This window comes from Nyctibius grandis, chromosome 1, assembly GCF_013368605.1.
Source record: "Nyctibius grandis isolate bNycGra1 chromosome 1, bNycGra1.pri, whole genome shotgun sequence".
In the NCBI taxonomy this organism is placed as follows: domain Eukaryota; kingdom Metazoa; phylum Chordata; class Aves; order Nyctibiiformes; family Nyctibiidae; genus Nyctibius; species Nyctibius grandis.
In genome coordinates, this window is record NC_090658.1 from 46957456 (window position 1) to 46974466 (window position 17011).

General features: G+C 42.0%; 2 protein-coding genes across 3 annotated transcripts in view; both read right to left on the reverse strand.

The window, feature by feature from the left end:
* Positions 1 to 738: 738 nt before the first annotated feature.
* Positions 739 to 3108, reverse strand: ACTA1 (actin alpha 1, skeletal muscle). Its single transcript, XM_068417076.1, has 7 exons — positions 2999 to 3108; positions 2783 to 2923; positions 2289 to 2613; positions 1985 to 2146; positions 1606 to 1797; positions 1302 to 1483; positions 739 to 1156 (listed from the first exon to the last, which is right to left on the reverse strand). Exons 2-7 carry the CDS (start codon positions 2909 to 2911, stop codon positions 1013 to 1015), a joined length of 1134 nt encoding a protein of 377 aa, XP_068273177.1. The 5' UTR covers positions 2912 to 2923; positions 2999 to 3108; the 3' UTR covers positions 739 to 1012.
* Positions 3109 to 7127: 4019 nt separating this feature from the next.
* The window catches only part of NUP133 (nucleoporin 133), a 35235-nt gene continuing 25351 nt past the window's right edge, over positions 7128 to 17011 (reverse strand). For both annotated transcript variants that reach the window (XM_068402167.1, XM_068402158.1), the window contains exons 21-26: positions 16202 to 16337; positions 14284 to 14402; positions 12702 to 12782; positions 11060 to 11124; positions 8535 to 8623; positions 7128 to 7479 (exon numbers count right to left, since the gene is read on the reverse strand). In XM_068402167.1, the coding sequence (XP_068258268.1) occupies positions 7343 to 7479; positions 8535 to 8623; positions 11060 to 11124; positions 12702 to 12782; positions 14284 to 14402; positions 16202 to 16337 (627 nt within the window). In that variant the 3' untranslated portion in view covers positions 7128 to 7342. The remainder of the gene's footprint in view (positions 7480 to 8534; positions 8624 to 11059; positions 11125 to 12701; positions 12783 to 14283; positions 14403 to 16201; positions 16338 to 17011) is intronic.

Genomic DNA, 17011 nt, shown 5'->3' on the forward strand with positions numbered 1-17011 from the left:
GCTTCCCCACTTCCCACCCTGCTCTACCTCCTAGGAGACCAAAAGGGCAGGCAAACGCCTGTGGCAGGGGGAAGTCCCTGGGATTTTCCTTCAGGCTCCCAGGGAGTCCCTGTGTGAAGGATCTGGCTCCAGGAGGGCAGAAGAGGGGATGGGCCCTTTGCAGGCAGTCCCTTGTGTGTGACCGCTGGCAAGGGCAAGCATGTCAGGCAGGGTGAGGAAGTGGCCCTGGTTGCCCTTGGCCCCCCGGGCTCCCCAGGGACAGCGGGATGGCCGGCAGGTTTCCCATAAGTGGAGTGGAAAGCTCTTTATTTAACCTGCACCCGCCACCTGCCCTCTGCCCCAGCCTTGCCTCCGTCCATCACGCCTTGGAGCTCCACAAGCGTGCCAGGGCTACTTTTCTGTCAGGCTGAGCCAAACAAAACACTTTGGAAGCCAAGGCTCTAGGTAACCCTTTACCCCCCAGGCCTGGGAAGAGCACATCACAGAGCGGTGGGCACCCACCTTGCAGCAGCATGATGCAACACACAGTCCCCCCAGCCGCTCTCAGCACGGCTGAGCTCTCTGCAACCCAAGCAAGTCACACAGAGCTGGCTGCTCTGGCTGGGGTCCTGTCCCCTCCCTGTCCCTCTCCTGCCTGGGGAGCTCCAGCCCCACCACCCACCGCCCTCGCTGTTAGATGACCCGCTACATCAGCGAGCGATGTAAGAAACCATGCAAATGACAACAGAAACAACCATATTAGGGGTGTGACAGAATGACTGATGATTTAATGCTTCTTGAAGTTTTTTGTTTCCTTCCACAGGGCATTGGTTTTAAAAACAAACAAAACGAGGTAAAATAAATTAATTTATGTACACTTTACATACACTGTGTCACGTGCAGCTTTGCAGCAACAGTAACCAGAAATTGTTACAAAATAGAAAGTTACATGGCTGTTGCAGGTCCTGGGCAGCCTGCAACCTAAAACGTTGTCATCCTGAGCGTAGTTGGCAAAGTGATCACGTAAACATGTTTAGAAGCATTTACGGTGGACAATAGATGGGCCAGCTTCGTCGTATTCCTGCTTTGTGATCCACATCTGCTGGAAGGTGGACAGGGAGGCCAGGATAGAGCCACCGATCCAGACAGAGTACTTACGCTCAGGTGGGGCAATGATCTAGAAAAAGCCAAGAGAGACGAGATCAGCAAACAAGCAACTACTGGGGGGGCAGGCACAGGGATGTACACAGCCCCACACCCTGTTTGCAGGAGGGCAGAAGAATGCTGCTCCTGCGCCTGGGTCCTTCATGCTCCAGCCTTACCTTGATCTTCATGGTGCTGGGGGCCAGGGCTGTGATCTCCTTTTGCATGCGGTCAGCAATACCTGGGTACATGGTGGTACCCCCAGACATGACGTTGTTGGCATACAGGTCCTTCCTGATGTCAATGTCGCACTTCATGATGCTGTTGTAGGTGGTCTCATGGATCCCTGCAGACTCCATACCTGGGAGCAGGGAAGGGGAGAAAAGCAGGCACAAGTTTAGTGCCAAGCAAGAGCTCTATGGGAGGACTCAGGAGAGAGGGAAGAGCTGGCAGGGGAGGAGAGAGGGAAGGGGGCACACACACCAATGAAGGAAGGCTGGAAGAGGGTTTCTGGGCAGCGGAAACGTTCGTTGCCGATGGTGATGACCTGCCCATCAGGCAGCTCGTAGCTCTTTTCAAGGGAGGAGGAAGAGGCAGCAGTGGCCATCTCGTTCTCAAAGTCCAGCGCCACATAGCACAGCTTCTCCTTGATGTCACGGACGATCTCACGTTCAGCTGTCAGGGGGGAGCAAAGGCATCAGTGATTGCAAAGGAGGAACAGGGAACACCTGCATCTCCTCCATAGGTCTGCTGGGACCCCAGACCACGCACAAACTCACAACAGGAAGCACGCACAGGGCTCGCAATGGGGCGAGAGGCTACAGCATCCCTGGAACATTTTGGGGGAGAGAATAGTGCTTACCTGTGGTGACGAAGGAATAGCCACGCTCAGTCAGGATCTTCATCAGGTAGTCAGTGAGGTCCCGGCCGGCCAGATCCAAGCGCATGATGGCATGGGGCAAGGCATACCCTTCATAGATGGGGACATTGTGTGTCACACCATCGCCAGAGTCCAGCACGATACCTGGGGAAACAAGAAGCAGCCACCTGAGACGCAGCCCACGAAGAGCCCTGCCCTTGGGGAGCAGGGCACTTGTCAGCTGTAGGGCATCAGTTCTGGGCATCCTTGCTTGGGGAAGAGGGGCCAGCGGGACACTCATACTCACCAGTGGTACGGCCAGAGGCATACAGGGACAGCACAGCCTGGATGGCCACATACATGGCAGGGACGTTGAAGGTCTCAAACATGATTTGGGTCATCTTTTCACGGTTGGCTTTGGGGTTAAGGGGGGCCTCAGTGAGCAGGGTGGGGTGCTCCTCAGGGGCCACACGAAGCTCATTGTAGAAGGTGTGGTGCCAGATCTTCTCCATGTCATCCCAGTTTGTGATGATGCCGTGTTCAATGGGGTACTTCAGGGTCAGGATACCTCTCTTGCTCTGGGCTTCATCTCCTACGTAGGAGTCCTTCTGACCCATACCCACCATGACGCCCTGCAGGGGAGGAAAGAGGGGACTCAGTGACCTCTCCACAAGCAGCAGCACAGGGCTCCCCGGCGGGCCAGGCGTCCTCCCTCCACACAGAGGGCTGGGGGGTGGCGGGGACCCGCGACCATGGCTGTGGCAGTGCTTGGGGGGAGGCTCGGAGGGGAGGGCGCCGTACCTGGTGGCGGGGGCGGCCCACGATGGAGGGGAACACGGCCCTGGGGGCGTCATCCCCGGCGAAGCCGGCCTTCACCAGGCCGGAGCCGTTGTCGCATACGAGCGCGGTGGTCTCGTCCTCGTCGCACATGGTGTCGGCTGTCTGCGGGGGCACAGGGGCGCGGGCTGAGCCTCACGGCCGGCGGCAGCCAGGAGGGGCGGCGGGGCCGGGGCTTACCTGGGCTGGCTGTGGGCTCCGCGCTGGCAGAGAGGCCTCCCGCTCCTCGCCGGGTAGCTCGTGGGCCGCCGCCGGCCGCCGAGCCTTTTATCGCGGCGGGCGGCGGTGGCGGCCGGCCCCCAGGAATGCGGCCCCGGCCGTCGCCATATTTGGGCGTCGGGCCCGGCGCGGCCCCGGCCCGGCGCTGCCCAAAGAAGGCGCTCCTGGCTGCAGCCCAGGTGAGCCAGGCCCGGCCGTATAAGGAGCGTCTGCCGGGCCCCCCCGCCACCGCCCGAGGCCGGGGCCGAAATAATCCCCCGGCACCACCGGGCCCGTTAAGGGCAAAGCAGGTGGGGGCCGCCAGGGCGGCCCCGCCGGGCGCAGGTCGGGGCCTTGCCGCCGGGGCGTGAGGCCGGAGCGGGCCCGCGGAAGTGAGGGCGGAGCGGGCCCGGCCCTGCCGGGGGCTCAGCGGGGCCGGGGGAGGCGAGGGGCCTTCGGCTTGTGCGGCCGTGACTTGCCGCAGCCCAGACGTCGGGGGCCACAAAGGGAAATAGGGCCCTCACGGACCCTGCCCGTAGGTATAGGAGAGCGCCAGGGGAGAAAAGGGGTCCTGAGAGAAGCTGAAGGGACAAGGTAGATCCGTGGTTTGCACATAACAACGTTGTACGTGGTGACAGCCCGTGTGAAAGTTAAGCCATGCATTTTTTCTTTGCTGTGATTTAAAAATGGAAAATAAATGCAGGGGATAACATCTGTTAGACAAACGCCTGAAGAGAAGCCTGGTGAAGCATTAATCCCAGTGACCGTCTGATCCCAGAAGCCTGACGCAGGCATGGATGCTGGTGCCTTTACCGAGTGCCCATTGCTGGCCGCTGAGCTCGGCTGGGCAACACGGCATCCTCCTCCAGCTATCGCTGCGGCTCACCCTTTCCAAAAGGAGTCCAGTCTCATAGGCAAGTCATCTCTGATGAGCTCAAGGTACTGTGCAAGTGAAGAGGGACAGTTCATCTCCTTCAGCTATGGATATTTAAGCAGAGATTCCATGTGGGACACTTGGAAGATTTTATAAATTCCAGTTACCGACAGAAAGAAAAGGCGGTAACGCAAGCAGATCTGCAGTCCTGCCAATGAGTCGATGAAAATCAACCTTCAAGAGCTTCTCTCAAAGCACAACTGGCCAAGGGTAAATCATTTTAAAATGTAGGGAGTCAAGAGAGGAGGAAGAAGAAATAGTGAGCCAGAAGTGTTCATGCTGTGCAGTCTCCTGCAAGTGAAGGCGTTTCTGCAGCTGATTTCCTCCACTGCAAGGCAGAGCAGAAGGGCCAACAGAGAAGCAGACCATTTCTCCTCTATTTAATTTCTGCACCCTCGAGTTTGGCATCATTCCTCTTTACCTCTGGCAGCTCTCTATTTCATTCTGGTACAGATTTTCGTTTCCTGTCAAGTTACTGCATTGAAGTACGCTGGGGATAAAATATGCTGTTCTCTCATACTGTTCTTCAACTTGCTGTATTATTCTTCAGTTCTGTCATCAACAACTGGCAGTACAAAAATCGGAAGCCTGAAGGCACTGAAAGGCATCGCAGCCATCAAATCTATTTACAGAACTGTAACGCTCCATCCTGGATTCCAAAATATGGTCAGTTGTGTTGAATCAGAAATCAAGTAACAAAGTCTAACACTGATGAAAGATAAACATTCTTAATCCTTCAATGAAACCCAACGCAAGCATAAACCCACTCCATCCCTTCTATTTCTTTTAATTTTCTCTCTGCCCCAATCTAGTTTACAGCAAAATGCCCAATGGCAACATTAAATTCTTACAGTTCTGCATAAAAGATCATTTTCCGCATTTAGATCTGATACTTAACTGGACTCATGAAATGACTTTGATTTTGGTCCCCAGTCAAAAAACATTTGAAGTTAAGTTTCCAGAACAGAGCTGGGCACAAAGATCACTATCCACAACACACAGCTTCTGAAATTGATCACAAATGACAACTGATAAGCCTTCCTGCTACTCTGGTGACAACAGGATAGAAGTGTGGACATCCTGTACCATGTGTATTTTTCATGACTGAGAAAAACAACTATTTAAGAAAAAACATATACTTCCTTATTCAAAAGGAGCTATCCATACTCCTTAAACTGTTTTAACCAAAACCTGAATCTTTGTGTCCCAAGTTTATTTCTGGTTTTGTTACACTTGGATACAACCTAGAGCTCTGGCATGACCTTTGATAGGTGGTGGTAAATGAAGGCTTCCTCCCCGTACAGTAATCTGAGACCAGAGTTCTGCACCAGAACAGCTTATTACATAATGAAACGGAAGACAGAGAGGAGGAGTAGCCCCAAATCCCAGCTTGTCCAAGCTTCCCAACAGAACAGCGAAGCGAACCAGCTCAACGTTCCTAGTACAAGAACATTAAACTTCAGTTTAGACATAGAAGTCATTTTAATGAGATTTTATTTAAGTAAACTCACTGCCTGTAGCCTTCTGTTTTGGCAATAGTCGGATGGAAAGTCGTTGTACAAATGCCAAATGCCTCCCAACCCAGGAGTAGAATAAAACATTAGTTGTGAAGCCTACTCAGCTGGTCATTTCCTGACAACCTGGCGAATGCTTTTACACCAACCGGAACAAACCCATCCCGACAGAGAAGCCAGGCGCTTTGAAACAGACAGATCGCTAAGGATGAACGGAAATGCCCGCTTCTGGAGCGAGCTTTCCGGGGCTTACCCTGCCACTCCTGACAGAATACAGGTGGTCAACAGTCTAGGAAGGGATGAGATATCCCCAATGTGTTTTACTGTGGACAGTCAATTAAAGAGATTCTTCTTCAAGCATAATTTAAAGAGTCTAGCAAAAGTTCAAGTAGAACTATCGGCCAGGGGTGGCAATCATTTGTTAGGTTATTCCCTTTCTCCCAAAATGTTGAGTTTATCTATAATGTGAAACCACCTTTAAAGTGACATTTAAACAAGCAAGTGAAATTATTCTAAACAACCCCCTCCTTTGAAGCTGCAGCTGGGAGTTACACCCGCCCTTCTTTCTCTCAGCCATGCAAGGCTGCAGAAGAGCAAAGTTCACTTCTTCAAACAATCTTAGAAGATGACTGCTAGTACATTTCTTTCCCATATTAGTTAGAACCTCTCTAGATACATCTATTCTTCCAAACATGTTCAGACTCTCAGCCCAGCATACTGTATTAGTACAGGGAGGAGGGGAAGCCACAGAAGGGGAGCTGTGCTTTTAAAACTAGAAATTGGATTCTCTTCAACCAGTTTAACTTCTGACCTTCTCAGCTGTTGGATCAAGTTGTTGCAGCAGGCACCGAGCCAGACAAGTAAAACATAAGGGCATGCAAGTTGCTCTGCATTCAGTCTTGGGCTGTTGAGCTACTTGCAAAAGAAAGGTGCAACATGTCAGACTGAAGTAACTTTTATTTAAAGATTAAAATCTCCTGCCAATCAGAATAATTAAAAGTGAAAAGTTAAATGGATTTTTTTTTATTCCCATGTCAGAGATAACTAACTAGGTCAGTGGGGTAAAAAAAAAAAAGAAAAAAAGAAAAAAAGAAAAAAAAAGAAAATTAGTAGCATCAGCCAGTACAGAACAAGTTGCCAAGTAAGGAAGATTGTGCTGGACTCCCACACTTTCATAACTGCTTTCTAGGTTTCTTCTGAGCTGAGGTTCAAGCAGTTGCTGTGAATGACTGCGTGGTGAGCTGTTAATCTCATTTTTACGTGTATTCTAGAAATCTGGATATAGCTTAAATTAAAGTTAAATAGATAAAATATTAAAAGTTTAACCTTACAGATAGAAACTGAAAGAATGGTATACTTACTAGACCAGGGGACTTTGCATGAGAACTGTGCCAGTAATCTTTAATGCAAAGTTGAAATCACCTTGTTTCTAACAGCAAAAAGTGTTGTACAAAGAGAGAGTAGAGATATCTTATAGAATAATCATTTGTTTCTTCAGTAAGCTACACAGTCATCCAGCATTAATGTTTTCAGTATGTTCTCTGAACTGAAATCACAGCCCTAGTGAAGTGAGAGCAAAAGTTTCCACCTTCAGGTCCCACATTTCACCCCGTGAGTCTCAGGTAGGACTCATACCCATGAAGATATAAAACGAAACAGCAAGTTTATGAAAGGCACAGAAAATGAAAACTTTATTTTTCTTTTGCCTGAAAACTCACCCCCGCCTTCCCTGACTGAACTGTCAACGTCTATCCATTTAAGACCAAGTATATTAGTCATATATATGTTATTACAAAGTTTTAGCAAAAAAAGAACAGAACGTAAAAAAGTAAACATGAATTTACCAGTTCTTTAGAAAAAACATTACAATAGCGAAAATCACGCTTGTCCCTGAACATAGAGTTCGTAGTTTGCCTTTAACACAAATTTGAAGTAAGCATTGTATTTCAGGTGGCCAAGTTCGTTCGCTTGCAGCAAGTCCTTCACCTCCGGTAAATATTCACTTAACTGAACTCCTACAAGACAAAACCTTTTATTACAGCACTGATAAAAGTACTTTGCATTAGCAGTTAAGATGATTTTTAAGTAAACACTTGTGCCTGCCTCAGAGTTAAATTACTTTTTTGGAATTGAGAAGATCTAATTCTATTATACATGTCAAGAAATACAATAAAGCTGAAGTAGCCTCTAAAACCAAGTTTTTTAAAAAAAAAATTCCTACCCAAACAGAATGTCTCAGTGCATTTATGATTAAACCTAAAATCCAAGTCTTTACATAACACTTCACCAAAATAAAAAAAAAAAAAAAAAAAAAAAAGAAATGAAAGATCAGCCATATATATCATACAGTTGCAGCATTTCAGTCTAGGGTGTGAGAATCTTACAAAAGCAAACAATCTGATAGCATTGAACAAACAAAATCAGAACTGTTCAGAACAACTTAATTTTTGTATTTTTGACATGGAGCCTTCTCTGTTCTGGAAAAAGTTCATATGCAGTAATATTTAAAATTGACTTTGACTCTAAATTGCTTCCCCTGCCCCCCTGTAATTTCCATGGCCATAACTTCCCATGGTCAGCTTTAACTAGGGGTTTTTTTTGTTTGGGTTTTTTTTGTTTGTTTGGGTTTTTTTGTTGTTTTTTTTTTGCTTTTGAGGAGGAAAAACAAACAAACAAACAAAAAAAACACGTTTAAGCTAAAATAGATTAAGCTCTTCTGAGTGACAAATAGTTAATCCCTTATTTTACAGAAGATATGTATTTAACTCCAGAAGGCATACTTTACTGTACAGTAAGAAACTGCTAAAAATCTTGTGGCTGCCCTATAGAGCAAATAATTTGAGGGTACTATGATTACAACCAAGAAATCTGCTCATCTCTTATCCACCCAACGTTTTACAAAGACAGAATTAGCTCAATTTGATTGTAATTATCTAGTGGAATGCACATGGAAGTTTTTATTACTCTGCAAATTTATCAACACTACTTCTTATATTAGTGTTCATCTTAAGCAGCTTTTGAAACAACTAAGCAATTTCAAGAAGTTCAATTGCATTTAAGTACACTTTACCTTCTTTCAATAGTTTTTGTAATATTTTCACAAATATGCTATCTTTAGATGCTTCAATTGGATCATCTTTACCATCCGAACTGGACCATCTGCAAGTCAAAGAATAATTTGTAGAAAGAGTTGCACAGATGAAATCAAATGAAAACTAACAGGAAAAAATATGCAGGGAGTCTGATAATTTATCAAAGGTCATTAATACGTGTTCAACACGTTAAGTGTTATGTGCTTGGCTACAGCTCCAAGCAAGAGGTTTTTTCTATCTTGGATTAATTATTCTTTATTCCAAGAGTAAAACTACAATAAAATTGCACTACTATAACGTAGTCTAGTTAGGAGGACAATAGAAATGCTTCCCATCTTCTAAAACTGTAAAAGAAAACATTATTTCTTTGATAAAATAAAAAATATTATTCAGCAAGACAAGAATTGATAATTATATTTTACAATTGAGATGATGCAAGTATAGATTTCTTTTTTGGTAGAATAAAGCAAGAGCAGCAATTTACTAACATATTTAAAAAACAAACAAACAAACAAACAAAAAAACAAAAAAGCAAACACTGAGAAATGAAGGAGGAGGAAAAAAATTGTAAAATCTAAGCTGCAGGCCTGTAACAGCACACACAGACACAAAATAAATACAGTTTGTCTCATTTGTGATTCAATGTGAAGACTCGTGAATGCAAGTCTCACCTGTGATAAGAAAATCCCAAACAGATTTTTCTAAAAGAAAGTAATTTTAAATGACATTTTTTCATATTTCCAGATCTTTATGTGTAGCAGTTTTAAGTCAACACCAACCTAACCTCTTTTGCTGTGGTTTTAACGTTTCAGTTGTGAAAATTTCCTGTTCCATATGTTAAATTGCCAGACAAAACCAGTTCTCCTGTCACCCTCTAAGCGAACATGAATGTCCTTGGGCCAATGGGACGTGCTTGCAACAGATCTGGACCTGGCTCAAGAAGCTATTACTGACAAATCCTCTGTACGTCACCTAAACCATGGTTTTACCCTGGATGTCATTTAAACTCCCAGATTTCTAGGATTTCATCTTTAATTCTACTGGGAAGAATGTAAGGGAAGAAGGGAGGGAAGAGGAGGGGTTAAGAGGATTTGAGGAAACAGATCACTCTTAGGCACAGAGGAAGGTAGTGAGGACCCTACCAGAACATCAGAGGCATGCTCAGCAAGGCTCTCCATTCTACCCAAGAACCTTACCACCATTTGTAGCTGTTAAGCTAGAAAACAGATGCCATCCTCAAAAGCAGGTACTGTAACATGTCAAACACTTACTTTTGCACACAGCTGAAAGTTAACACTACCTCTTTTGAAATAGCAATCAACCTCTTTGTAAGCCTTTGTGAGCCTCACTGGACTGGAAACTCAACTGGGACATCAAGTTTTCTGAACGCTATTCAGTGCAAAGTGATCTCAAATTGCATCTGGTTAGCTAGCAGAGTGGGCAAAATCTTGTCACCATTATATATGATTTGAATGGTTTAATTATTATGTGCAAAACACTGTACTCGGCCCAGGGTAGATGGGACATACACCAATTACTGGACTGGTGCCACATAGGAGTTCTGGATTCTTCTTTCTTGAAAAGAATAGGAAGGGAAGAAAACACTTGGAATAGTGTGAACCTGTTTCTGCATATTATTTGTGTCATATGTGACAATAACTTAATCATGCAAACAGGAATTTTTTTCTACAGAACACTGCCTTTTGGAATCTATCCTATGCATAAGTGTGATTCCAAATGCTGCTTATTTCCATTTTAATCACAAATGGCACAGTGCATTTGGAATGTATTCTCTCCTCATCTTCCTTAGGTCCTCTTGGAACATGGGTGGGAGCTAGAAAAGCTGGATAACTTCTGAAAATTAGAAAGGAAAGGGAGGAAACGCCATTTGAGTTATTTAACCTGGGAGAGAACAGTAGCACTGCTTGATGAGCAGATTCTTCTGGCCAATTGATTCAGCCTGTATTTGGTGTTGACCATCCATAAGAGTGGCTCTCAAGCATTATTTAAGGCTTCGATCTCTTACAGTCAAGAATGCAGTTTTAACTCAAAAAGATCATGAACTTCTCAATGTGGTTCAATGGCCAAAAATAAGTGAAATAAAAGTTCGCAGGAGTGACCTCTGCACATGTTGCTCTTATAAAGCTTCTATTTGAGACGCTTCAAAGGAAAAAAAAGTTTCAGCATTGGTCATTTCTTTTACCCTTAAGCAAAGGGTTCAAGAATGAAAGCTACACGAGTACATTTCTGTCTCAGGTGCTGAGAATGCATAGTAGGTTGCTTAGTGAGCTTAGTGAGCTAAGCGAACAAAGCACTACAGATTCTTTTTGCTGGGGTTTCACTTTACAAATAACACCACATTCAGATCAGATACTTTATACTTTACTAACCTCATGCTATGAAATGCAATCTCTTCAGTGAGCTAGAGAATAGTATACTAATATGTAATTCTGGAAAAGCTGTCACAAATATTCCCAGTAATTTGTATTCATGTTGGACTTACCCATCTCTCTGGAGAGCCTTACAGAGAATTTTAAGTTTAAGATCATTTACATCCACTTCCTCTTCCTTCAATTCATATAAGGAGAAAAGACAGGTAAGTTAAAATTATTTTTTTTTAAGAAATAATCACTCTGTCACACAGATTAAACCAGTGAATTAGAGTCTTCAGTTACTGAACATCGTTTTTAAACACATGCTATTTTGACAGATGACCTGATCAGACTGTTGAAACACCAAGGATTGTTCATTTCCATTTGAAAACACGGCTCAGACTTTCTACATCACCACACAACTGCTGAAGACTAACTACCTCAATTTGAAAAACGGCCTATTTTAAAGCACATGAAGAAATACCAACCTGTAAAACAAGTGTATTCTAGGCAAGTTTTATTTGAAAATGTGCTAAATGGTGACTGAAGTCAAGGCTCTTTTCAGCATGGCCAAGCTAACTAGCACGCATTAGTGTCCACATTAGGATGTATGCTTTATGAATGTATTAGTAAATGTCTTCAAAGATACACATTTGTCTTGGAAAGGGCAGTCCCTCCATTGCACAGAAACTTTGAGATAATTGGTGTCAGAGCCCCTTTTAAAATATAACGTCAGGAAAAAGACCATATATTTTTTTCTACCTCTCAACATCCCGAATCATCACATCTACTTCAAATTCCGCTCATAAGAGATAAAAGAAATCATGAACTCTTCAATTTAGAAGCCTGGAAGCAAGAGGACTTTACACTACGCTTTTGCAAGAGAAAAACAGGGAAAACTAGGGAACAGCTAGTTTTTAGACTCTAGTCTAAACCACAAACTCTAATTTGTGCTGAATGGTTCTATTCAAGTTGTTAGAGACTCAAATCTGAGAAAAAAATCATTTTGAATCTCATGTTTTTAGAGTGACATTTATTTTATTTATAATTGTGCTGACAAAATTTAAGAGGAAAACTATTTTAGAAGAAATAACCAAATGAGTTCACTCAAGCTTATTTTACTGCAAAATATTATTATTTGGACTATTTACGTTGTAAAAATGAAAGGAGAAGTTAGAAAAAAAACCACTGAATTTTCTTTTTAAACTATAGAGAACTAACTTAGAGTAACATGCTACTCTAAGTATTAATACTCAGTACACAAAACAATGTAGTACTAAACACAGGAGAAATAAACATATTCATACATAAAGCAAAAAAACCCTAGTTAATAACAGTAAAGAAATTATATTCAAAATAAAATTAGATAAGAAATGCAATTAAGAACTATTTAAAATAAATCTAGATTTTAAAATCAATTTAGTTATAAAGATGAAGGGAAGATGCAAGAACTAAACTACTGAAAACAGATAATCTTCGTCCTGTTTGGAGAAAGCCTGTAGGGAAGCAGGGCTCTAAAAAGTAACTATAGACTATAAATGGGAAGTGAAGATGAGGAGTGTCATTTTTCTTAAATGATCTAAACCACATTTGGCATTAAGTCTCCAGTGACTTAAAAACAAACTGAAAAAAACACATCAGGGGTTATTTTTAATTACCGTACACTAAGCTAATTTGTTAACTAACTACAGATGCACCATTCTAGCTTAAATAATAATACATTAAAAAAAAAAAAGTCTCTGGATTAGAAATCCTTCAAAGAACTTTTCCTACCTCATAAATATATTCCAGTAGATCAAGTGCTTTCTTGAAGTCATACTCATTGGCCCTTTTGTTTTCATCACATATGTACATCTACGATAGGAGAGATTAACGTAGAGAATTATTTTTAGCCTACAAACTAATGTAACTGATATCACGGACAACTCACTGTGGGACGACCACCATGTATTTTCCACTTACATGACCTTCTCATGAAAATATGTCTTGATTCAACTGCAAGTATTTTTATAGTAAGGAATATACTTAAGGTTTTAGAGCAGCATTCCACCTACATGACAATGGTCTGTGGACAAATGATATTGGATATAAGGCTGCTAGGTTTCAAATTTAAATGCCATTTAAGGCTGTAACATTCCTGGACTGTTGTAGCCAGAGCTCAGCTCCACAAATAAGCTCTCAGAATTATTTCAGTAATTAAGCTCAAAGCAGTACTTAAGCACACGTACTGCCTTTCACCTTTTAAAAACACACAAGTTTGCCATCAATATTTCATCCCTCCCTCCCCCCCAATTCTAAATTAGTACTTTAAAGGAAAATTAACATTAATGCTCTTTTTATTTACACTTTCCAAGTTTCATTCTCGCATTGCAATCGGCAAGTATGAACACTGGTTTGACAATAGAGAAAATACAGAAGGAAAACTGTTATGGTGCCAGCGCTTGCCAAGTCATGAGTGATACTTCCCAGTCTCCCATAATCCCACAGACAGCCTCACTCAAAGATACAGGTAATGACTTCAGAATCTGCTATTAGCGCTGTTATAAGAAAATGAGGAGAACATAAACAAGCGCACTATCAGCTTTTGATTTTTCCACAGGATTACAGGAAAAGTAAGGAGTTGCAAAATTGACACACCTAGACAGGACCTGATATGTTTTACAATGTATCGTTGTTACTCAGTGAGTATTTTTATGTGCATCACTGGATGGTAAAAATACGCTGCCAACAAGGAAGAAAGAATAAGGCTACTGGTTCCTGGCTACCACTAGAAAGGGGTATGGAAAGGGAGTCAGCGCTATTAGTGATCCCAGCACTGGAGCAGTTCATGGTTTTGTTTCAGTATGGGTTGGGGGTTTTTTGGTTTGTTTTTGAAAAAAGAAAAAGTAAAGTAGAAAGACTTTGTGTGCCTCTCTGCAACAGGTAACCAAAAGCCTCTTCCAGGCCTTTCTTTTTCTAGATTGCAGCATCCTTCACCACTAAAGTGGAATTCTTTATTCCTTCTGCATTCCAGGTTCTGCCCTACTGAGAATGTAATAGAGGTAAAAATTGTCTCATATCCAAACACTGGCTTAGACCAGTAAATCAACTTCTGGCACCGATTTTCTTTGCTTTTTCTCCTAGCAGCACTCTAAAGCACACATTCAACAAGAAGAAATTTGAACTAAAACCAGCATTCTGAAGTTTGGTGCTGGTAGAAACTAAGCAAAGATAAACCAATTCATGTATCAGATCTTTAGGTGCTTAGTCACTAAGGGATACAGACAGCTGTAATCTTCTCATTTATTTTATCTTAAAGAGGCAGAAAACATACTGGAACTTTACCTGTGTAATGAAGAAAACATGAGATACTTACATCAATGAGCTGAGATGCAGACAACACTGGCATATCATTGAGGTTCAACTGTTTCTCTGCCAGTAATTGTTCAGGAAGTGTCTCCTGATGCAACAGAAAGCGTTCCTGTTCTGATATTTCTTGTAGTCATTTAAGGAAATGAAAACTTCATGTTATTAAAATGTAATAATAAATTCTATAGCACAGTAATAACTGTGACATCACAATATTATGCAGGCCTACAAGTGTTTGTTATGGAGCATTCAATTTGGACACTCATCTATATTCCTGAAGCACAGAAATACTTCCACGTCAATATTGTCATGCTGGTGAACTAGTTCTTACTTCCCACTCAGGTTCCCAGTGTAATGCAGACTGATAACTCTTCTTTTTTCTCAAAACCACAAAACGAATACATAGGATTGGAGGGAAGCTGATGCACTACGCAGGAAAGTAAGCTGGTTGCAAATTTTAGGAGCTACTTTTTGGCTGAAGACCTGTGCCATGGACCTGCTCCATCTCATGAATTCTTCCATTTTTGATTAGTTTATTTTCCAGAATCATCTGCTTCAGGATTATAAACTTATTAGGCAAAAACAATCAAAATGGAAAAATTTCAGCCACAGCATGCGAGCCCTGCCCTCACCTTCCCCCCGGCTAAGTTCCATTGCATGGCTGAAAGGAGTGTTTTATCTGTTTAAACGGATAAGCAGAATGTGGCAGAAGTAATTATTCTTTATCAATAGAAAACTGACAAACAAAGAGCATAAGTTTCAAAAGTTATGTCATGTGTCATACAGAAATGTGTAGCAGAGTAAAGTCCATACCAAGTTTTGAGAGTCCATTACCCTACTAAAATAAAGCTTTGATTTCCTAATTTTTCTATGGTCTTCCTATTTAAAGATGACATTCTTCACATTAGCATCATTTTTTCTCACGGTAGTGAGAAAAACAAATTTCAAGATTTCATGCAATGCTTTATAATTTAAAGGACAGATGATATATTGTTATTACAAGCTAAAAATGATTTGTGAAGCTTGCTTAGTTATCATAATTATCCCCAGCCTTTTTCAACAGGATTTCTTTTAAGAATTGTACAAAACGTATAAATATGCAGATCAATAGAAGTAAGCTTGAGTAGTAACCTTGAGTAGTATTTCAAAGCTTTCCCCTGGTGGCCACTATTAGCTTAACTATTAGTGTGGAACTGCTTTTTCACAAACTCACAGCGACACTTGCTGCACAAGCAGTATCAAGAAAATGGGATTTTCCAAAGTGACAGGAACGGCAGAGCAGTGAAACTGTTCCATTTGGTAATGAAGCAGAATAGGTATTCCTATTTTTCCCATTACCATCCTTTCAGCTAGAGCACAATGAAACACTGTCACTGTAACCTTTCTAGATAGAGTCAGATGCTGAGAAAGCACTTCTTGATCACAAATGTATATATTTGCAGGCCATTATTACACTACAACATAGTTACAGGATTTCCTTGTACAGCCTAAGAATCTCAGGACTTGAGAAGAATTCAAAATTGAGAGCCATTTAATAAACAGGCTTTAAGAAATTAAATCTTTTACCTTGCATCTGAGATATAAAATGCAGCTTCATCTACTTCAGAACTGTCTAGTGACTTCTCAAAGAGTCTGTGCAGTTTGTTATTTATGCCAATATTTTGTGTGTTATTAGAAAAAGTGAAAAGGTACAAACTTCCCTTGCTCATAGCGCTAACTCACAGGTGAAGGTGAATACTAATGCTACTGCCTTATGCTGTTTTCCTTACCCTTCCTGCAATGAGCAAAATCATCAGCCCGTTTACCCTTACCAGATTAAGTTAGAGCCCTCAGCCTAATAAATTAACGATCTGCAAAATTAACATTATTCTAATTCAGTAACTTCATTAGTCTGTTATTCGCTTTGCTCTAGTTTTATTTCTTACCTTCTATTTTCTCTTGCAGTATATCTTCTGAAAAGTCAGATGCCAGTGCAGCTAATTTGCTCAAGCCAAGAAGTGTTTTCTTCTTTGCGAAATATCGTGTCTCCTTATTTGCTAAAGTCTGCAATGTTCTGTGAGCCTGAATTTAATAAAGATGTTAGAAATCAGGTTTTGAATTTAACATCAGAAGGTTAACAGATAAGGATTTAATCTGAACTGCAGTCTCACACCTATTTATTGTCTGTAATACTATAACCCTTATTTTTAAAAGTTATACAACTTGCACATTAAAACTCAGCATTACACTCTTCAGGAAGAGATATAGATCCCTACTCCAATTATATCCAAAACACATTTTCATTACTAATCAAGAAAAGCTACCTTGTGATCAAAGGATAAATTGCAGCTTCACGTATTATATCCTCTGGGATCTCATTCAAGGCTTTGCCATAAAAGCCAGGCAAATATGGTTTGACAGGACAACTTCATGTACAGATTGATTTACTTGTTAATTCAGGAATTTGAAAAACAGAATTATACATATAACTGCTGCAGTAACTAAACATTTAGGCAAGAATTTGTCTGCTGGACAAAGGAACAGAACATTTCTGAGTACCTACTCAGAAATAAACTATCCAGACTGAATTACTTGTATATTTTAGAATCCTTGTCCCCTCTTCATAGTGCTTTGCTATAGAACACAAAACCTCAACTGACACAAACGGAATATTAAAAGACTCTCAGGGTGGGTTTGGAGGCTTTTTGTTGGTTTGGTTTTGGGTTTTGTGTGGTTTTTTCAAAAGGGCATAAAGT